At 45.1% G+C, this 22377-nt stretch overlaps 2 protein-coding genes across 6 annotated transcripts in view; one reads left to right on the top strand and one right to left on the bottom strand.

Moving 5' to 3' along the window:
* Positions 1-9339, top strand: part of ASPSCR1 (ASPSCR1 tether for SLC2A4, UBX domain containing) — an 87627-nt gene extending 78288 nt beyond the window's left edge. For 4 of the 5 annotated variants that reach the window (XM_048818143.2, XM_048818141.2, XM_048818142.2 and 1 more), the window contains 4 exons: positions 4939-4990; positions 6368-6437; positions 6803-6990; positions 8203-9339. In XM_048818143.2, coding sequence (XP_048674100.2) covers positions 4939-4990; positions 6368-6437; positions 6803-6990; positions 8203-8216 — 324 coding nt within the window. In that variant the 3' untranslated portion in view covers positions 8217-9339. Of the gene's footprint in view, positions 1-4938; positions 4991-6367; positions 6444-6802; positions 6991-8202 lie in introns of those variants that run through there. The other variant, XM_048818149.2, reaches the window with a different exon arrangement.
* Positions 9340-11953: 2614 nt separating this feature from the next.
* CENPX (centromere protein X) lies at positions 11954-22344 on the bottom strand. The gene is given in 6 exon segments (XM_048818150.2): positions 11954-12686; positions 12893-12981; positions 13560-13613; positions 19989-20040; positions 22160-22218; positions 22221-22344. Coding segments are annotated over 6 exon segments (378 nt in total). The 5' UTR covers positions 22330-22344; the 3' UTR covers positions 11954-12671.
* Between the last annotated feature and the right edge of the window lie 33 nt (positions 22345-22377).

The raw sequence follows: 22377 nt of genomic DNA, 5'->3' as shown, positions 1-22377 counted from the left end.
GCTAGGAGGGAGCTCAGACTTAGTGGATGGGGGTGTCTCTTTTCCTGGATGTTACATGCTGGCACCAGTACCATTGCTCTGTGCTCATGTCTCCCAGTCCAGAGAGCTGTAAGATCACATTCTCATTTCAAGTTTGTGGACAGGAAAATAGGTGATGCCATTTCGTTTTCCCAGAAGTTAATAATTGTATTTAATGTTTATACTAAGTAGCATTCAGATGTTCCAGACAGGATCAGGGGCCCTTTGAGCTCAGTGCTGTATATGCATAGGAATACAGGAATTACCACATTGGATTAGATCCATAGTCCATCTCGCCCACATCTCATCTCTGAAAAGCCTAGCATTTGAGGCTTCAAAGGAAGGTTCAAGAAATCCCACAGCAGGCAGATGTGGGATAATCTTCCTGCTCACTTCTCTTTCCAGATCATTACTAAATATTTTAAACACTACAGTCCTAGTACAGACCCCTAAGGCTCCTGCTGTTCACCTTTTGCCGTGATGGAAACTGACCATTTAATCCTACTCTGTTTCCCGTCTCTTAGCCAGTTTTTGTTCCATGACAATACCTTGCCTCTCACTCTGCAACAACTGGGTTTCTTTATTAGCCTTTTATGATGGACTTTGTCAAAGGTCTTTTGAAAGTTTGACTAAATTACGTCAAACAGTTCTCTTTTATTCACAACAAAGAATTCTAACGGATTAGTAAAGTATGATTTTCTTTTGAAGAATCCATGCTTGTTGACCATATCATGTGATCTTCCAGGTGTTTTATGTTTCTATTTGTAATGAGCATTTTGACCAATTTGCCAGAAACAGAGGTAAGTCTTTACTGATCTGTAATTCCCCAGATGACCCCAGAGCCCTTTTTAAATAGAGGTCAACATTGTAATAGTAGCTATATTTAATAGGCCAGTTAATATTTTTGATAGTAGCTCATTCTTCAGAATGAGAACTTGAAAACTTCCTTGAGAACTCCTGGATGGACCATCTGTACCTGGTGATTTATTGCTTTTTAATTTGTTTTCTCCAGCGCCTAGGCTTCTGCTACCTCAGCTCTGAGAGCACTTCATCTGTATTACCAGGAAAGATCAGGTGTCGGATAAGAACTTCCTCAGCACCTTTAGTGGTGAAGACTGATGCAAATAAATTTTGCTTCTCAGCCAATTTCTTTATTTTTCTTAATTGCTCTTTTTAACCCCCGGTGATCCACCAGACCCCCCACTTCTTTTGGAAGTTTCCTGCTTCTGATATACTTCATGTAATTCCTTGATGTTTATTTTTGTCCCTTTAGCTGTTTGCTCTTTTAATTCAAGTCTAGTCCTTCAAATTTACTTCTCACACATCCCTTTGTTATTGGCTTCACTAAGATTAGTTTTCCAACTCTGAAGGATCACTGTTTGGCTTGAATAACCTCTTACTATTTACCAGGCTGACTGACTGCTTGCCTTTCTGCTTCCCTTTTTGCTCAGTGGTACGTATGCCTTCTGAGACTCCGTTGTTTTCTTAAGTGACATCCATGCCAAATCTAGGGATTTTACTTGCTTTGCTTTTAAGTTTAGGGCCTTTTTGATCAATGCCATGAGTTTGAGATCTTCCTTTCTGAAATTTAGTGTCATTGTTTTAGTTTTTGGTACCTTATTCCCCCCCCCCCCCCTACAATCTTGAATTTAATTATATTATGGTCACTGTTACTGAGAGCCTCATCCTCTGTTACTAATTGAACCAGATGCTGCATGTTACTTAGGCCTAGGCCTAAGTTGAGAATAGCTTTTCCTCTTGTGTGCTTTAGAACTAGCTGTTCCAATAAGCTTTCCTTTGAGATGTAGAGAAATTGCATCTCTACAGTTTGTCGTCCTGTGACATTTGACCAGGTAGTGGAACATACAGTAAATATAATTCTCGCCCCAAAGAGTTTGCTATCTAAATGACATGACACAAGTTGAGCATTAAAGACCGTGGAAGGAGGGGAGGAGGAAGACGAAGTTGAAGATATTATCTGAATGTATACTTTGCAGGCTACCTAGGTGTGTGTTTTTTGTTTAATAAATGAAGAGGTGATGAGTAAATTACTAACAGGTCAGTAATTAATGAAATTCTGGATGGTACAGAGAACCTGAATAGGGAAGTGTTGGTTACCCCTTCACAATACACACAAACCAGGGGTCACTCATTCAAATTAATAGGTGGCAGGTTTAAAACAAACAAAGAAATTTCTTCAAACAACGCACAGTCAACCTGTGGAACTCGTTGTCAGGGGATGCTGTGAAGGCCAAAAATATAACTGGATTAAAGAATTATGTAAATTCTTGGAGGATAGGTCCATCAGTGGCTATTAGCCAAGATGGTCAGGGACACGGGGGATTCAGCCTCAGATCTCTGGGCCATTCTCAGAAGAGGTAGTTAGATTCTGACTATCTCCCCATTCCTGTGGCCAGACTTTGTATTGCAGTAGTGTTCTTCTATCATGGCTCTTTACACAAAGATTTCATTATACGATATTACAAATTGATTGGTAAAGGTAACTGCCTAGAGGTAGTATACTTAGACTTGTAAGGCATTTGACATACTACCGCACAACAGTCTCGTTAAAAAATTAGCAACATACAGTATCAATAAAGCACATGTTAAATGGATTAAGAACTGGCTAACTGACAGATATAAAAAAATAGCTCACTGAATGGGGGAGTTTCTAGTGGGGTTCTGCAGGGATCAGTTCTCTGCCCCAGTGCTATTCAACATTTTCATTGATGATCTGAAAATAATTATAAAATCACTGCTGATTAAAATTTGTGGATGACACAAAGATTGACAGAATTATAAATGACAGGCCAGTCATACAAATGTATCTGGATCACTTGGTAAGCTGGGCTCATTCAAGCGAAATGTGTTGAATACAGCTACATGCAAGGTCAGACATTGTAGGAATAAAGAATGCAGAGCATGCCTACAGAATAGGGGCTGTATCTTGGAAAGCAATGACTCTAAAAAGGATTTAGGAGTCATAGTGGACTAAAAACTGAACAAGAACTCCCAATGTGATGCTGTGCAAAAAGGGACTAATGCAGTCCTTGGGTGTATAAACTGGGGATTAGTGAGTGGGAGTAAGAAGGTGATTTTACCTCTGCTTCTGGCATTGGTGAGACTGATGCTGGAATATTGTATCCAGTTCTAGTGTCCACTTTTAAAAAGGACAGAGAAACTTTGGAGAGAGGACAAAAAAGAGCGACAAATAATTTGAGGGCTGGAGAAAATGTCTTACAGGGAGAGACTTGCAGAGCTCAATTGGTTTACCTTATCAAAAAGAAGATTGAGAGGTGACTTGATTAGTATAAGAATACCATCTCAGGGAGAAAATACCAGGTGCTAACTAAAGAGCTCCTTCATGTACCAAAGAAAGGTAGGACAATGGTTGGAAGCTGAAGCCAGACTAGATTAGAAGTAAAACAGATTTTTAACAGTGAATGATTAACTACTGGAACAAACTACCAAGGGAAGTGATGGATTCTCCCTCTCTTGCAGTCTTCAGATGAAAACTGGATAAAAAAAGAGATGTTTTAGTCAGACAAGTTATTTGGTTCACTACGGGGTAACTGGGTGAAATTGTCTGGCCTATGATATATAGCATGTCAGACTATATGAGCCAAAGGTCCCGTCTGGCCTTAATATCTATGAATCTGAAAACATTGTTCCTTGTCCATCTGTGGCTAATAGGACAATACTGTAATCACTTGCTCCCCACAACTTGACCAGGATGCATTATTTTCACATCACACCCAACTTTCTTTAAAAAGAACAAAACAAAAAGCAAAGTCTGTGTTTGTATAGCACTCTGTAGGTAAAATTCACTAAGGCTAAGCATTCTCTAGTATGATTGGCAGCTTCTCCAAATGAGATGCAAACCTAGAAGAGCAGGGTGGAGGACTGTAGGCCTGGCTTGTGGAACAGGACTAAAATAGCAAGGGAGACTTGAAGGGTGCACTGTGGTGGAACTATATGGTGGTGACTTGCACAGGACTAGCCCCCACACTGATTAGCTCAAGTCAGCACTGCTAGTTCCTCAGTTTCATCGTAGCTGGTCTCTGTAGCAGACTGTAAGACAACTTCTTTAATTGCATTAATGGAACATTGATCCTCAGCCTCTTCAGGCAGGCAGTGCCAGTATGACCTGTCCAAAGCAGGGAACTGAAGAACATTTCAGGCTCCCTTCCAGGAGAGGAAAGGGGCAGCTGTTAGCAACAGTGAAACCAGAATCAGAAGCCAGAGATGTTCTAGTGTTCTCAAGGAGGGAAGGAAGAGCTGGTGACCCTAGTAATGCAGACTGGGAGAGAGTGTGGGGCATGATGCAGGCTTGGTGGTGGGGTGATGCCCACAAGATGGCTATTCTGCACATGCCAATGGGATGGTATAAACATGGGGTGGAGCATGGCCCCTGGGGAAACTGCTTCTCACAGGGAGTCAGGAACTCTGAATGAAGCTGAAAATCACTGAGAGTAGCAGATTCCAGGGGCTGTCACTGAATGCCACCTAGGCTCCTCAAATATGACTGTGTAGATGATACCCAATACCCTGAAAATTGGCTTGCCCATCCTGCTTGCATTTGCTTTTATTTTAAACTGGGCTCCAGAAGATGCAGCCAGGACATAGCTGGCAAAAAAGTGTCCGAGCTGCTGTCATGTTCAGTTTCAGCCCTCCTGCAACTCATACAGTTGCATTTATTTTAAGGGGCTTTGCTGCCCACAGTAGGGATTGGTGCTTTGGGGGTGGAGAGGGTTGATGAGCAAATACCCATGTTTTCATGGCTGCAGTGCCTTTGCCCTGGGTTGGGGAAGAGATTGGACTTCCCTTAGAGATGTATGTAATGTCCGAGGCAGGCTGGCTGTGACAGCCCTGCAGTTTGCCCTGTCCCCTTCTCATCCATCTCTTTTCCTTTTGCTTCAGGCTAACCTCTTCCCAGCGTCTGTCATTCACTTTGGATCTGAGGAGCGCAGAGGTGAGTTCTCTCTCTCTCCAGCTGGCTCCTCAGCTGCTGTATTTTAGCCAGATTAATCGTGTCCGTGGCTTCAGAATTGTTCCAACAAGAGATCTCAAACAAAGCTGGGAGTGGAGAAGCTGTAATGAAGGACAGGAGGGTTAGATGGCTCAGGTATTTGGGGGTGGAATATGGAGCCTTGCATGGGCAGCACTGGTTTGTGTTCAGTCTAAGGTTGGAATGAGTGTAAATCATTAATCTCCTTGGTTGGGTGAAATGAGCTGGGGTGCGGTAGCTCTGTGCTATTCCTAGCAGACAATTCCCCACAATTAGCACTAATTAGCTCCTTTTGTTAGCAGAGAGACTTGTGAATTCTGGAGAGAGAACTTCCCAGAGGTGGTACTTCCAGCTCAGGGTTGAGTGGCATTGGTAGGAGAAGGAATGAGGTTTATGTGAATCTTGCGTTGCCATTACCTCTGCCCCTACTGTGAATCACTAAGGGTATGTCTACACTGGAAACTCGCTCCCATGGCAGCACTTTGAAGTGCGAGTATGATCGCGCTTGAGCGCTGGGAGAGAGGTCTCCCAGCGCTCCTGGTAATCCACCTCTATGAGGGGATTAGCACTGGGAGCCTGTCTACACTAGTGCTTTAAAGCACTCAGACTTGGTGCATTCCGGGGGATGATTTTTCACACCCCTGAGCCAACAAGTTAGATTGTTATGAAATGTAACTGTAGACAAGCCCTAAGGCCTTGTCTAGACTAGCTTTGTTCTGTTTCAAAGTTGATTGCCAGTTAATGCAAGTTAACTAACATAATTGTAAATGTAAATCAAGAAGCATTTCTTATGAGATTTTTAGGCTATGGAGTAGGCACAGTAGACAAACATGGAGTGGTGGTCTCTGAAGGAAGTGTGGAAATCCCATTGCTTTAAAATTAAACAAGACAAAGAACAAGAAATTGTACTGTAGGGACCAACCTGTTGTGACTTCCTGTGGAGATGGACAGTCTCTGATTCTCTGGCATAGTTGTAGTGCTGTTAATATTTGTGTTTGCTTCTCTCAGAGGTGTAAAGGGAGTTCTGGGTCCAGAGAACATAACCTCTGAGATGCAGAGATCAAGTGCCTGAAAACCACAAGTTTTGAGGGATGGATTAGAAATGGCAAAGAATAATCAGAACATTGAAGTTCGGCGGGAATCAGCATCCCTTGAGAGGGTCACTATCACCCAGTGGCTAACAATGTTGGCTATTGTATTGGGAAAAAGCAGAAACTCACTGAAGCACACAAAGGGGGATTAGCTGGAGCTATGTGGTTCTGAGGTGCTGCAGTAACAGTGTCTACAGGCTGGCTGATGATACTATCTTAACAAATGTATGTGTTTGGGTTTGTTTTACAGATTGTTACTTGAGACCAGAACTGCTGGAGTCCACAGTGTCCCTTTCCACAGCTGACTTGCTAGTAGCTAGGTAGGGACTGTGAGCGAAGCTACTTAATGTGAGTGGGCATTTGTGGGAAGGGAAGGGTGGAATCAACACCTCTCCTGCTGGAGAGGAGCAGAACCTACAGGCACCAGAAAAAAACTCCCCTGCTCTCAGGCTCATTTACAACTTTGCAGCTTGGTGAATCCTGCTCAAATGGAGAGGCATGTCTGTTGCTAAATCTGGCAGGAGCTGGAAGATCTGCTTACAGACTGGTATGTGCCCTAAAGCCTTTGCTTCTGGGGTGAAGATTAACCTTTTGAGGCCTGGGCCTGATGAATCACTGGGCTGGGGTATGTGGAAACCAGTGTGAAAATCTTGCTTTCATTCTGCTTTCTTGTTTCTCTTCTCAGAGGCTTGTCCAAATCTCTAGTCCCTTGTGCTCCGCCAGCTTCAGAAACAGCTGTTCCACCCCCAGTTGGGCTAGAGGAGACAGATGGGAAAAGAACTGCAGAGAACCCAGAACCAGCAAGAGCCTCTGAAGCTTCACAGCCAGTGAGAAGCCCCCCTGAAAAAGTACCAAAGTGGCTGAAGCTGCCAGGTATCATCTGGGATCAGAGGGAGAGCTTTCCCTTCCTGCTCTGTGGAAGCTGCCTCTGCAGAGCCTCACTGCAGGAATCAACTGCCATGACTTGTGATCCCAGAACTATTCAGTTTAATTGCTGATGGGCATGATGTGGATCTGATGTCCCAATTGCGATAAGAAAAGGCCCCGAACCTCTGTAAAAGCTATTTGGGTTGTTTCCATGTGCTGGCACAGTTGATCTCAGAACCATCCCCTTTGTCTTGATTGTGCAGTCTTGCTAAAATTCTATCATTAATACTTCATTGTTGGTGCTTATTGCTATGGAGTGGTGGCAATCGCTCTGTAATTAAGATTGCAACTGAGTTTCTATCACAATCCATAGTATCAATCTCTGTGTCAAAATGGTAGGTTAGATCTGGGACATGATGTGAATTGGAAGAGAGGTTCTTGAATTATGCTCACACAAAATGGGTCAGCAAAGTTCAAAAAGACCATCTAACATTTTTGTAACCAACCCCCTCCTCTCCTCTCCTTCCAAAAAACCCCAAAGCAGAGCTAAAATCTCTGGCTGAGATCTGAGTTTGAAATCAAAATTTTATCATTTGATTCTGGCAGGTGCTCCAGCAAACTTAAAGTAGGGCATCAAGTAACTGGAAATATCAAATCTGTGGTTTAGTCCATTTGCCCCCATATGGCTGAACTGCTTTAGAATGACGCTGGGATTTTGATGCAGGGTACATGGGAGTCTTCAGAAGCAGTATATGCATGATGCATTCCCATGCTGGGTAAAGAACCTTTCTCTGCCCTATGGGGAGTATTTGGTTAAAGTCTGTAGTGCAAGAAGTGAAGATGTTAATCACCTGTCCTGCCTGCCAGAGATCTGCAGTGTTGAGAGGGCTGTGAGCAGCCAAGTAGGAGTGGATAGCAGTGTGTCTGGCAGTGGAGGGGTAGCCATATCTGCCCTGGAAGTCACACAGTTGTTGTAGGCTCCCCTATTCAGTTCTTACCAAGCTCTGAGCTAAAGTGCTATAATTATACTGCCTGGGTACAGCTGGAGCGGGGAGCCCAGTGTGTTCAGGGCCTCAGCTAGGTCGTTACATGATTGGGCGAGTATGTAGGACAAGCCCCTGTGACCCTGGTAGGGTTTGGAAAAGCAGCCCTCACCCTTTCTCTCTAACAGGATTCCAATAAGAGCTATAAGCCCGTCCTTATGTTTTCTTCTTACAGCTGGGAAGAGATGAAACATCCCAGGTGCTGGGCATGCAAGACTACTTGGCTGGACTGAGAAGCAGCAGAATCAATTGCACTTCTTTCCATTTGAACTGCTACAAAGTTTGTAATAAACCATTGGTGGTCCTGGAGAGACCTGAACAACATGATTATTTCTTAAAAAAATAAAATAGAATAGCTGTTTTATGTTGCTACTTCTATCTTGTTGTGAGCAGACAAAGCCCTATGTGTTGTAAGACCATTTGCCTGGCAAGAGAAGCAGGGCCAGAAGGAGAAACTGCATGCATGTAATCTGAAAGGAGCAGGTAGAGAGAATTCTTCCTAGCCATCCCTTGACTGCTGACTTTGCTTCTATAGGTGTTTGACACTCAAGCCTTCTAATTTCTGTCTTCAGAGGTTACCTGAAGCAGCGTGGCTGCTCTGCTGCCTGGAACAAGATCTTAGTGCTGGAATCAGCTTCATAATTTCACCTACAGCTGTAAAGTGTTGCCCAGAACTGGGCTGGTCCCTATGGTGTGGCAGTGGCTACTTGCTGCTGGTAGTCCTGCAGGAGCGTTTAGATAACTCACAATTTACTGAGTGGCTTTTGTTGAAAACTTCCTTGTTCATTGTACTTGTCTGTTTTCCACTGGTGGAGTCTTGTTAACGAAAAATGCAGGTATCTATTAATGACATGCCTATAGAATATGCCTCTGGACTAAGCTGTTTTATTTCCATTACACATAATTAACTACTCCTCTAATGAGAGCAAAAATCCAGTGAAAGGTCTCTTCATTTGACTCTCCATCTGCTGATTTATTTGGCTTTGATGTTGCCTGCAGTGGACTTGCTGTGTGTTTGCAGTATGGGTACAGTAAGGAACGATGCTCTGCCTCACCCATATGCAGTGTTGGGATGTGAGTTAAGGTTTAGAAATGTGCCTGCCATAGAGATGAGGTCTGTAGTGCCACAATATCCAGGCTGCTGTATTTTATTTGAAGTTTTTTTTCATAGTCCAGTAATTCCAGTTGGACAGAGTTACTATGTTATGGTAATAATTCTCACCATTTGTTTTCCCTGAACAGACTTTTTTCCTTGAACGATGTGTGTCTCTGCACAATTTGTAGATGTAATAAAGCAGAGTGGCCACAGGCAGCCTTTTTGTCGGGGTCTTTGATAATGTGTTTCTTCCCCACTGTTCTGTTTCTTTATCAGTTCACAGGAACCTGCTCCCTATTCACTGGGCCTGACATCCCCCCCACCTTTTTTTTTTCCCCCAACAAAGCAAAACTGAGTTTTGTACCATCTGAATGAACTTCAAAGTGGCTGAAAGGGGCACCCAGAGTTCCTGGCACTTGTCATTGTCTCCCAGACTGGCCAACATTTCCCTTCAGGTCTAATTACTTCCACATGCTCCCAAATGCTTTGATGAACATCAGAGGGAGGGGGAGCAATGAAAGAAAGGTAGAAGAGGAAAAAGGAAACTCAAAGCTGAGGGAGCAGGCTGTAAGGGAGAGAAGATTGATTTCTTACGTGATACCCAAACATGAACAGATGGGATGTGTGTGCTGCAGCCTCTGGCACTGGGGAATTGACTATTTGCTGCTCTAAATAGTAAATGTTCTCATAGAAAATAACCGCTCACCCAGGCATGTGAGTAGTTGCACAAGTGAGAAACTACAGCAAGATTCCACTGGGATGAAAAGGATTAATCTAAACTTAATTCTAAGATTGTTACTTTGGGATTAACCCTGGGATGGAAGAGTTTAATAATAGAATCCATCTTTTCTGTCCAGGTGCTTGGTGAGTTTCCTTCCAACTGTGCCCTATCCTAGAGCTGCTTCTGCTTTGCTGTTTCCTCTAGGACTGTGCTGATGGCTGGGAGTTGCTCTTTCACATTTCCTTGTGGAATAGTCCATCTTAATCAATATACTGTGTGTACTGTGAGATGGGCTGAGGGACAGAGCTGCTTCACATGACACACACATTTGGGACCAGGAAGCTACTGCATGCTATTTCTGTATGGGTAGCATGTATGAGCCAATGTTGCTTGACCCATCCACCAGTAGAATGGATAACAGAAGCTTGGCTGATAGGAGCTCCTATCACCGCTTGTCCCTTGTGATTTCACTGATCCTCCTTTATCTCTTCTAGATACTACAGTCATGATGAAATGCTACTACAGGGCTTGCATGTGGCAGCAATTCCCTGAGACATGCCTTACTGCTAGTTAGAAAGTGCTTTGATAGGATACTTTGCTCTGTAATAGTGTTCTGTATATTCCTATTGAAATACTAAAGGTTTCTCTATTTTCCCCTTCTACCAGCAATAATGAGCTGGTCTTGGGGCAGTGTCTGGGTTAATAACTGATGGGGTGAGAGGCTACAGCTGCTAGCCTAATCTGGGGTATGGTGTGTGTGTGCTTCAGAGAAGAAGTTTAACTGCTGCTTTACCAAGTTTAGAGACACTAAAGTCCTGGCACAATTTCTGTTTAACTGCAGGTGAGCAACAGCCACAGGAGCAGTGCTGGGTTTAATTGGATTCCCAAAGTGAACTTTCTAATCATTTTAAAATCAAGATAACTCTTGCTTCTCCAATTACACTGTGACTAATGGGCTGTGCCACTGGGAAGCAGGTGGCATTCAACTTCTGGGTTGATACTGCTAATTATGCACATTACCTCATTCAGTTAATTCTTCTCTGCCTAAGCTTGTCTGCTGAATAGACTGTGCCCTGTGCAAACTGTACCTCATCAGTGAGATGGTGAAAGGCTGTCCCGTTCAACAGTTACCAAATAAACCAACCCTCTGTTCATGGAGCCGTTGGTTAATGCTGACAGCCACCAGTTACACACCTCCACTTCTGCAGTTATCTTTAGCCTCTTTCACCCAAGGAAGTAGACTTATAGAACAGCTGTCTGTTTCTTGCTGGCTCATGGAATTGACATCACAGGGTACCCTTGCTGGATCTTTAACATGCAGTTTCTATAGAAGGAGCAAGAAAAGCAACAGGTGGGCAAGGTAAGTGCTCTCTGGAAAAGAACAGCTGGACCCTGAGACAATCTTACACACTGACAACTGCAGGCTTTCCAGCAGGGCAATCACAATGAGAAGTCCTTGTTCCCAATGCTCAGTACCTGAGTCATGCATGAATTACTTAGCATCTGATGACTTAGATAAGCATCATTTGATCTGACCTCTACTAGTAATCTTTTCATAAAGCCTCAAACTGCCTGGTGCTTGTAGAACTGTGATCTGCAGACCTTGATCAACACACAAACAAGGCAACAAAAGCTTCCCCCTTCATATCACCAGTGGTCATAGCCTGAAAGGGAGAGAGCAGTGCTACCGGCTCATCCACTCCTTGCCTGCTACCCAGGGCAGCTGGGAAATCTCTACCACTTTTCACAAAGGACCCCACAAAGAAGAGACAATAAGCAACTGGAAAGCTAGTTCTCAGACATGTTGGTGTCAGCTGCTTCTGCAGCAGCAAGCCTAATATTCCCCAACAAAGCCAGGTTCAGCAGTGTAGGTCCTGCCTACATGTGTAAGGTTTCTTATTTCACAGCTTCCCTCTCCCCTGCTGGCAAAGGGGACATGCTGTCCCATGATGTGGGATTCTCACACATGCTGTTTGTTATTCTGTCCCTTTTTAAGAGTTTTCCTTTCGGCCTGTGAAGATTTAGAGAAGAGGGTGGGGGAAGCTGAGCAAGTCTTTGAAGCAACTTGACTTTCGATGATTAATTGCAGTGAAAAGCCTGAGCCAGGGAGACTTATTTTTGATTTATTGATGTTTCTTTGTGAGAACAAATTTATAGCAGAGGGAAGCAGCTTCTGAGAAGAATATCAAACAGTTAAAAGGTTCTAAGCACTCTTTGATGTCACTGCCCTGGAGGAATGCTGGAAAGTATTGGGGGAGAGGCACTGTTTATTTAGAAAATAAAAATCAGGTACCTGCTTTTGGCACATCCCTTCAGCTGAGCTCCTGTTTAAACTACTCAGACAGCCATGGAATTGGACTTTAAACTCCTGCCACAGCAGCCTCCTGAGGTGATGAGAACCCACAGCTAGAGGAAGGTTTCCAGCCACTCACTCTTTCCACACAGGCTGGCACCTGTTTCTCTGGCAGAGAAAGTAGCAGTGCTCTGGCCATGCTATTCATTCTGGGCTGTAAACTGCTACTGCAGGAGCAGGATGGGACCCAGCTTTTGAGGGCAAGATGCCCTGCTATAGTCATTTGGTCTACAACAATCAAAATGAGAATGGCATCTTACTCTGCAGTTGCTGAGAGCTTGCTCTGCTCAGATGAGAGGGGTGAGGAAGCAGCAGTTACTGCAGCAAGATGGCAAGGGCATAGTGAAGCAACAACAGTGCCCATCCCCGTAGCTAAACAGGATGCCAGTCCAGACGTTCAGTATCAGATTAACTCCCAGATCAGGACTTTCTCCTCTTAGCAGCTGATGCATCCCTTTCTGCTTGATCAGGCCTCTAAAAATCCAGAAGCTGTAAGAAGAAAGCAGCAGTTGCTTTAGTTCTCATAACAGTAAGAGGCAGTTCCAAGCTAGTCATTAACACATCTGTGGGGTCCCCAGCAGCGGTGTAAGGATATTACTAACTAGTCAAACATCCCCCTGAAGGAAGGGGATTAAGAGGCCTGTGCCCACATCCTTTTCCTGTGAGCTGGGAAAGCGGGACTGCACTTTACATACCAGCTGTGGCAGCACTTTCTCCACGTGTTCGATATCCACCCTGTCCAGGTCCTCTGCCTGAGCCTGCCGTGCTCCGCGGGCTGCAGCTTCTGTGACACACATGCAAGATAAGGCTCACATCACAAGTAGGTGTGGAAAGGGAAGTCCTAAGCTAACAGGGCTGGATTTTAGGGTGCAGTTACAGAACCACAGGGTAAAAGGGAAGCACTTTCTCAAGATCCCTCTTGGTTTTAGCATCCCAGTCTTATGTAAAATGGAGTCTTTCATGGCATTATAGAACCACAGCTGAGAAGATAGCTGGCTCCTCTCCATTCACCACTCTTCACTCACACTGGCTTGTGCTGTTGCACTAGGGAGTGGCACCTAACAAGCAGAAAGCCATTCCACAGGTAGAGTAGGTATAATAACCTAGCAGTGAGGTCCCTGCAACTTGACAGAACAGGCTCGTTTCTTTACACTGTCCTGCCACAGAAGCCTGGATATGCTAACCCGACTACCCCAAGGAAGAGCAGCTCTATGGAAGATTGCCTTTCCTGGAGGCAAGTTTTAGAAAAGCTCCATCAAAGCACAAGCAAAGTGCCTTGCCAGAACTGCCACAACTTTTCTAATTGACCCAAATCTACGACCACAAGTATTGAGAATAAAAGGGCAGCTCCTAAGCACTTACCTCGAACAAATACGTTCAGCATTTCTGCCATTAGCAGCAAAGCATCACTGCTGACTAGGGGAAAAGGAAAGTGGCGTTATCAGAAGACGTGCTACAGAAGGAGGCAGGATGGGCACAAGCTTAGGGAATTAGCCTAGAACTTAAGGCCTGGGTTCAAGTCCCTGCTCCACCACAAACTTCCCATCTGCCCCTGGGCAAATCCCTTGAGTGAATTAAACTAAACCACTTTAATTCTGACTGAGTATTCACATATGGTGTGGGTTTGCGGACACTGTGCTTGCATTTCCCACTCTCAGAAAGCCAGGCTGGAGAGGGACTATCCAGTGGGAAAGGTAACTGCTGGTGGTATCTTTCAGGAAGCAGGTAGAGCTACAGAAAGAGGTGGCTAGCCTGAGGAGCATCCGTGCCCACGAGGAATACATTGAGAGTATTCATACAGAGATGTCAAAGGCTGAGGAAACTATCCAGCTAGAGAGGACTAGAGTGTGCCCTTGTTGCCAAGAAGGCAAACGGCATTTTGGGCTGTATAAATAGGAGCATTGCCAGCAGATCGAGGGACATGATAATTCCCCTCTATTCGGCATTGCTGAGACCTCAGCTGGAGTACTGTGTCCAGTTTTGGGCCCCACACTACAAGGATGTGGAAATATTGGAAAGAGTCCAGCAGAGGGCAACGAAAATGATTAGGGGGCTGGAGCATGACTTATGAGGCCGAGGGAACTGGGATTATTTAGTCTGCAGAAGAGAAGAATATGGGCGGATTTGATAGCTGCTTTCAAGTACCCGAAAGGGGGTTCCAAAGAGGATGGATCTGCACAGTTCTCAGTGGTAGCAGATGACAGAACAAGGAGTAATGGTCTCAAGTTGCAGTGGGGGAGGTTTAGGTTGGATATTTGGAAAAACTTTTTCACTAGGAGGGTGGTAAAGCACTGGAATGGGTTACGTAGGGAGGTGGTGGAATCTCCTTCCTTAGAGGATTTTAAGGTCAGGCTTGACAAAGCCCTGGCTGGGATGATTTAGTTGGGGTTGGTCCTGCTTTGAGCAGGGGGTGAGACTAGATGACCTCCTGAGGTCCCTTCCAACCTTGATATTTTACGACTGCTGTCATGCCACCAGGGAAGAAGGACATGGCTGTCACAGGGAGCACACTGGCTGCTAGTTACTTCTGGCAGCAGGCCGTGCTCCACCCACCCACCATAGCGATGAAGAACCGTTATGCTGCTCTGCCAAGAGCCATGAGGAATCAACCCTGGAGGAGGAGGAGAAGCCGTGCACCCCTAAGGCTGGTAGGATCCCAGCCACCGCTCCCAGGAAGAAATGTAGTTTAGTGGTGGTTGGTGACTCTCTTCTGAGGGGGACAGAGGCGCCAATCTGTTGGCCTGACATGACATCCCAGGAGGCATGCTGCCTGCCAGGGGCCTGTATCTGAGACATTATGGAACGATTGTTGAGGATCATCTGGCCCTCTGACTACTACCCCCTGCTACTCATTCATGTGGGCACTAATGATACTGCGAGGTATGACCCTGAGCAGACCAGAAGTGGACTACAGGGCTCTGGGAGAAGGGTGAAGGAGTTGGGAGCACAGGTGCTGTTCTCTTCGATCCTTCTGGTCAAGGGTAGGGGCCTAGGCAGAGACAGATCCATCCTAGAAATGAATGCCTGGCTGCGAAGATGGTGTCGCCAGGAGGGCTTCGACTTCCTTGACCACTGGATGCTGTTCTGGAAAGAAGGACTGCTAAACTACATTCTGTCATCTGCTAAGCAGAGAAGGGGTCCATCTAATGAGGAGGGGGAAAAGCATCTTTGGATACAGACTGGCTAACCTCATGAGGAGGGCTTTAAACTAGGTTTGATGGGGGCGGGTGATAAAAGCCCACAGGTAAGTCCAAAACACGAAGACTTGGGAGAAAGGTCAGAATCTGGGGGTGAGCATGGGCTGTCATAACAGGGATAAGAGACAGACAAGAGAACATAAGGGGGAAATCAAATCAGTATCTTAGATGTCTGTATACTAATGTGAGAAGTATGGGAAATAAGCAGGAAGAAATTGAAAGGCTAGTTAATAAACAGAACTATGACATACTTGGCATCACAGTAGTGGGACTATACGCATGGCTGGAATACAGTATGGGTATAGAAGGGTACAGCTTGCTCAGGAAGGACAGGCAGGGGAAAAAAGGGAGGTGGTGTTGCCTTATATATTAAAAATGTACACATTGGACCAAGGTTAAGATGGAAATAGGAGACAGACTTGTTGAAAGTCTCTGGGTAAGGATGAAGGGGGTAAAAAAGAAGGGTGATGTCATAGTAAGGATCTACTACAGACCACCTAACCAGGAAGAAGAGGTGAATGAGGCTTTTTTAAAACACATAAAATCATCCAACGCACAGGACTTGGTGGTGATGGGGGACTTCAGCTACCCAGACATCTGTTGGGAAAATAACACAGCAGGGCACGGATTATCCAACAAGTTCTTGAAATGTATTGGAGACAATCTGTTAGTTCAGAAGATGGAGAAAGCTACTAGGGGAGAGGCTGTTAATTTTGACAAAGAGGGAGGGACTGGTTGAGAATTTTAAAGTAGAAGGCAGCAAAGGTGAAAGTGATCATGAAATGGTAGACTTCATGATTCTAATGAATGGTAGGAGGGAGAACAGCTCAAAGATAATGGGAGAACAGCTCAATAAAGATAACAGATTAAGAAGGCAGACTTTAGCAAAGTCAGGGAATTGGTAGGTAAGATCTCATGGGAAGCAAGTCTAAGGGGAAAAACAGTTCAAGAGAGTTGGAAGTTTTCAAAGAGACGTTATTAAGGGCACAAAAGCAAACTATCCCACCGCATAGGAAAGATAGAGTATGGTAAGAGACCACCCTGACTTTTTCAGATCATTGAAGATCTGCTTCTCGAATCCAACAAGAAGTGGAAACTAGGTCAAATTACACAGGATGAATATAAACAAACAAACACACAAGCACATAAGGACAAAATTAGAAAGGCCAAGGCACAAAACAAGATTAAACTACAGGAGAACCTCAGAGTTACAAACTGACTAGTCAACCGCACACCACATTTGGAAGTATCAATCAGGCAGCAGCGGAGAAAAAAAAATAAAAGTACAGTACTGTGTTAAATGTAAACTACTACAAAAATAAGGGAAAGTTTAAAAAAAGATTTGACAAGGTAAGGAAACTATTTGGTTGTTTCATTTTAAATTAAGATGGCTAAAAGCAGCATTTTTATTCTGCATAGTAAAGTTTCAAAGTTGTATTAAGTCAATGTTCAGTTGTAAAGTTTTGAAAGAGCCACCGTAACCTTTTGTTCAAAGTTACGGTCAATCTTCATTCCTGAGGTGTTTGTAACTCTGAGGTTCTACTATAGCTAGAGACAAAGATTAACAAGAAAACATTCTATAAATACATTAGAAGCAAGAGGAAGAGCAAGGACAGGGTAGGCCTGTTATTCAATGAGGGGAGAAAAATAACAGAAAATGTGGAAATGGCAGAAGTGTTAAATGACTTTTTGTTTTCACCACAAAGGTTAGTAGCAATTGGATGTCTAACATAGTGAATGCCAGTGAGAATGAGGTAGAATCAAAGGCTAAAATAGGGAAAGAACAAATTACAAATTACTTAGACAACTTGATGTCTTCAAGTTACAAGGGCCTGATTAAAAACATCCTAGAGAATACTCAAGGAGCTGACTGAGGAGGTATCTGAGCCATTAGCAATTAATCTTTGAAAAGTCATGGAAGACAGGAGAGATTCCAGAGGACTGGAAAAGGGAAATAAGGACAACTTGGGGAATTACAGACCAGTCATCTTAACTTCAGTACCTGAAACAATAATAGAGCAAATAATCAAGCAAGCAATTTGCAAACACCTAGAAGATAATAAAGTGATAAGTAACAGTCAGCATGGCTTTGTCAAGAAAAAATCATGTCAAACCAACCTAATAGCTTTCGTTGATGAGTAACAAACTTTGTGGATGGGGGGGGGGGAGGGGGAGTGGTAGATGTGGTATATCTTTACTTTAATACCTATGGCTTTGATACTGTCTCATATGACTTTCTCATAAACAAACTAGGGAAATACAACCTAGATGGAGCTACTATAAGGTTGGTGCCATCTTCTGTTGGTGAGAAAGACAATGGTTTGGAAAACCATTCCCAGAGTAGTTATGTGTGGTTCACAGTCAAGCTGGATGGGCATATTGAGTGGGGTCCCGCAGGGATCAGTTCTGGGTCCAGTTCTGTTCAATATCTTCATCAAATTATTTAGATAATGGCATAGAGAACACTTATAAAGTTTGTGGACAATAGCAAGCTGGGAGGGGTTGCAAGTGCTTTGGAGGACAGGATTAAAATTCAAAATGATCTGGACAAACTGGAGAAATGGTCTGAAGAAAATAGGATGAAATTCAATAAGAAAAAATGCAAAGTACTCCACTTAGGAAGGAACAATCAGTTGCATACATACAAAATGGAAAATGACTGCCTAGGAAGGAGTACTGCAGAAAGAGCTTGTCATAGTGGATCACAAGCTAAACATGAGTCAACAGTGTAATACTGTTGCAAAAAAAGCAAACATTATTCTAGGATGTATTAGCAGGAGTGCTGTAAACAAGACACGAGAAGTAATTCTTCCATTTTACTCTGCGCAGATTAGGCCTCAACTGGAGTATTGTGTCCAGTTCTGGAAAATATAGACAAAGTCCAAAGAAGAGCAATAAAATTGATTAAAGGTCTAGAAAATATAACCTGTGAGGGAAGATTGAAAAAAATTGGGTTTCTTTAGTCTAGAGAAGAGAAGACAGAAGGACATAACAGTTTTCAAGTACATAAAAGATTGTTACAAGGAGGACAGGACAAGAAGTAATGGGTTTAAATTGCAGCACGGGCAGTTTAGGTTGGACATTAGGAAAAAATTCTCAACTGTCAAGGAATAAGCTGTCCAGGCAGGATGTGGAATCTCTACCATTGGAGATTTTTAAGAGCAGGTTTGACAAACACCTGTCAGGGATGGTCTAGATAATAGATTAGTCCTGCTGTGAGTTCAGTGGACTGGATTAGATGACCTCTTGCGGTCCCTTCCAAGCCTAAGGTTCTATGGCTTTAATCCAGTTTAACTAATGCACTTTAAATTCACACCTTTCATTAGTCAGTCTTAATTTTCCTAAGTGTTCCCATGTAGACAAGCCCTTAGTCTCTCTGGGTCTTAATTCCCTAACAGCACTTCCCTACCTTGAGGATAAATATATTAAAGTTGCTCAGATTCTATGGCAATGGGGGCCAGATTAGTGCCTTCGACCAGTGGTTCTCAAACTTTTTTTTCCTCCCACGGACCACCTGAAAATTGCTGAGGGTCTCGGTGGACCACTTAATGCTCTTTCCAAATGTTGTTTGTACTGTTAGCTAACTATTGTAAAGCGCTTTGGATAAAAGTGTTATATAAAAAACTAAATAATAAATGTGTGTTTGTTCTACAAATAAAAGCACGCAACTCATTTTAATATCAGTAATCTCTCCCCCCACCACAGCAGCCCCCAAGCTGGGCTGGGAAGGAGGGAATTCTCTCCCCAGCAGCCGCAACCCTGAAGCTGGAGAAAATCACCTCTTTCTCTGGCGCCGCAGTCTTGCACGGCCCAAATTCCCCCTACTCCCTCTTTCCTCAAGGCCACCACCTCACCTTACATGTGCATCTTCTCCAGGGTCCAGGCACCTAATTAGTGGAGCCACACCAGTGCGGGCAGCCCTTCATTTTCTCGTAAGTGCACACCATAGAAGGAAAAAGAAAAGGAGTACTTGTGTGGCATCTTAGAGACTAGCCAATTTATTTGAGCATAAGCTTTCGTGAGCTACAGCTCACTTCATCGGATGCATCCGATGAAGTGAGCTGTAGGTCACGAAAGCTTATGCTCAAATAAATTGGCTAGTCTCTAAGATGCCACACAAGTACTCCTTTTCTTTTTGCGAATACAGACTAACACAGCTGTTACTCTGAAACCTGTCACTATAGAAGGAACTATCCGCGGACCACCTGAATGGAGCTCGCAGACCACAGTTGGAGAACTTCTGCCTTAGACAGCATGTACATCTAGGGAACAAGTGTTTGCCTTGCAGAAACTGCCAACACTACAGCATGTACATCCAGGGAACAAGTGTTTGCCCATTTAAACCGAGAACCAACACAGAGCCAGGGTGGCTTCCTGGTCACCTCTGGTATTCCTGAATTTCAGAAGAGCTCTGTGTGGCTTGAAATCTTGTCTCTCTCACCAACAGAAGATGGTCCAATAAAAGATATGACCACACCCACCTTGTGTCTCTAACACCCTACACAGCTACAACTACACTATGTACTATTGGCAGCTAGGTAATTTTCAGTAGGAATCTAGCTCTCTGCAGAGAGAGTACAGGAGAAGCACGTACCTCGAGTTTTGTCATCTTTGAAGTGGAGATGAAGTATTTTGTTCACAGTCTCCTGCATGAAAAGGGAACATGATATAGAACTGGTGAGTGAGAAACAAATTAAGCTCCTTTTCCTGCCTTTCCTGGCCATAAACTGTATAAACAGTCCTGTCCTCCCCTATCCCACAATTGGAGGAAATCCCCCAGCCACTTCTAAGGCAGTACTTGTCTCTATCTGTGTTTTTCTTCCCACCCCTTTGTCTTGTTTACTACTTAGGTTGCAAGCTCAAGTGTAAAAGGGATTGTCTCTCACTAAGCATCTGTACAGTACCAAGCAGATAGGACCCAGGCCTTGTCTAGGCTTCTAGGTGCTACCACAATACAAATAGATAGATATTTAAATCCCTTATTTCTGCACATTATGTTTTTGGAGAGAAGGACTTTCCTTTTCTGATCAGCACATGAGAATCAGTGGTTGGAAACATTTGCTTACACACACATCTCCTCAAGTGTTTCTATTCCTAACAGAAAGAAAAGGAGTACTTGTGGCACCTTAGAGACTAACAAATTTGAGCATAAGCTTTCGTGAGCTACAGCTCACTTCATCAGATGCATGCAGTGGAAGTGAGCTGTAGCTCACGAAAGCTTATGCTCAAATAAATTTGTTAGTTTCTAAGGTGCCACAAGTACTCCTTTTCTTTTTGCGAATACAGATTAACATGGCTGCTACTCTGAAACCTATTCCTAACAGGCAGCAAGATGTAAAAACTTAAATCGACATGAATGCTTCATGTCTCTGAAATCTGCCATTCTCAGCTTCCAATGACACAAAGCTGTGGTTTCTATCTGTGAGGTTTCATCTTGATAAAAATCTTAAACACTTTTCCCCTTTATCTGCACCTTAGGCTACTTTCATGGAAACAGTTCTGCATTATTCTTCATTGTGAGTCAGTTAAGTCAATGTCAGATTCTCAGTGCTACCATGGTTGGTTTGCACCTACTACAGGGGATTTAGAAATTCCCATGCAATCTTTTCAGTTAGGTTTAAGGTAAATCTTAAAAGTTGTTGTAAAGTCTAAGTTTTGGCTAGGCTGTAGTTATCCATCTCCCTCAAACGATCCCTGCTCTGTCAGATTGCTTTTGGGAGACCAGGCCAGGACTGAACACACCAGGCACCAAACCTTAGGCAATAACTCTGGGTGTAGGGCATCCTATCTGATGACCAGTTTTTGGCACAGAAAGTTAAAGGGGTGCAAGAAGTTGATGAGGTTGAGGCAGGGAAAGAGATTTGCATATCATCTGCACAGACACATTAAACAAGATTGAACTCAGAAATGAATTGATCAAAGACAGCAGGAAGGAAGGACCTGCAGAAGCCACAAGGAGGGAGGACTATCACCACCAGTGAAAAGTCAGTGGGTAGGTCAAAACAAAACTACACAGTGCAGCACAAGAAGCCACACCTAGAGCTCACGGGCCTAGTGCTAGCCTACCAGGCCTGCCACAACCTAGCAGCCTTGACTGGCCGATAGAGCATCGCTGCTGAGAGCAGCGAAGGGAGTGAGATGAAGGCAGGGCGGACAGCAGCCCACTGACCAGAAGGGAGAACAGAAATGGCTCTTCTGTGAGGCGACGATGGGGGGACAGGGCTAAGCAGGAGACCTCAGGTTTCAGAGTCGCAGCCGTGCCTACGGCTTTGTGAAGGGGGCCAGGGTGGGAGCTGGCGGAAGGTGGAGGATCTGGAGCTGCTGTTCACAGGCTGGGGCCCCAGAGAAGCGCTGACCGTCTACTCCGGCCCGTGCCCACCTGGTGCCAGAGCCGGCGGGTGTCGAGCAGCGCGAGCCCGGCAGGGACGGGCGGGGCGGTTGGGGGGAAACCGGCCGCTGCCGTGCGCGGGAGGGCCTGGGGGTCGCCGGCAGCGGGGCGGAGGCGGGACGGGGCTCCCGGGGACGAGGAGACGGAGCCTCCCACGGCAGCGCCCGCCCGCGCGGGGTTTGAGGCGGGGCGGGGTGGCCCCTGCCGCACAGCGCGGGAAGCGCGCGCCAGCTCACAGAGCGCGTGCCCGCTGCGCCACAGGGGGCGGGCGGCGGCGCGCTCCAGGCTGGACCCGAGAGCGCCGGCCCGGGCCGCTGGTTAGCGCGGGGCACCTGGTACAGCCCGCGCCGCGCCGCGCCGCGCCCCGCCCCGCGCACCTTCCTGAAGCCGCTCGCGCTCTCTGCCCGCTTCTCCATCCTGCAGCGACCCCGTGGGGGGGCGGGCCGCCTACTGCGCGCGGCATCATGGGAGCTGTAGTCCCGCGGCGGAACCCGCCCCCGGACGTGAGTCGCGGGTGTTTCCGGGCTCCGTCCCATCTGCGGTGCATGCTGGGAGCCGTGGTTCGCGCTGCCTCGCCCTGGGCCGTCGGGCGGGG

The sequence above is a fragment of the Caretta caretta genome, chromosome 14 (assembly GCF_965140235.1).
Source record: "Caretta caretta isolate rCarCar2 chromosome 14, rCarCar1.hap1, whole genome shotgun sequence".
NCBI classification, from domain to species: Eukaryota; Metazoa; Chordata; order Testudines; family Cheloniidae; genus Caretta; species Caretta caretta.
The sequence above is the reverse complement of the archived record's forward strand: the minus strand, read 5'-3'. Positions and strand labels throughout refer to the sequence as shown.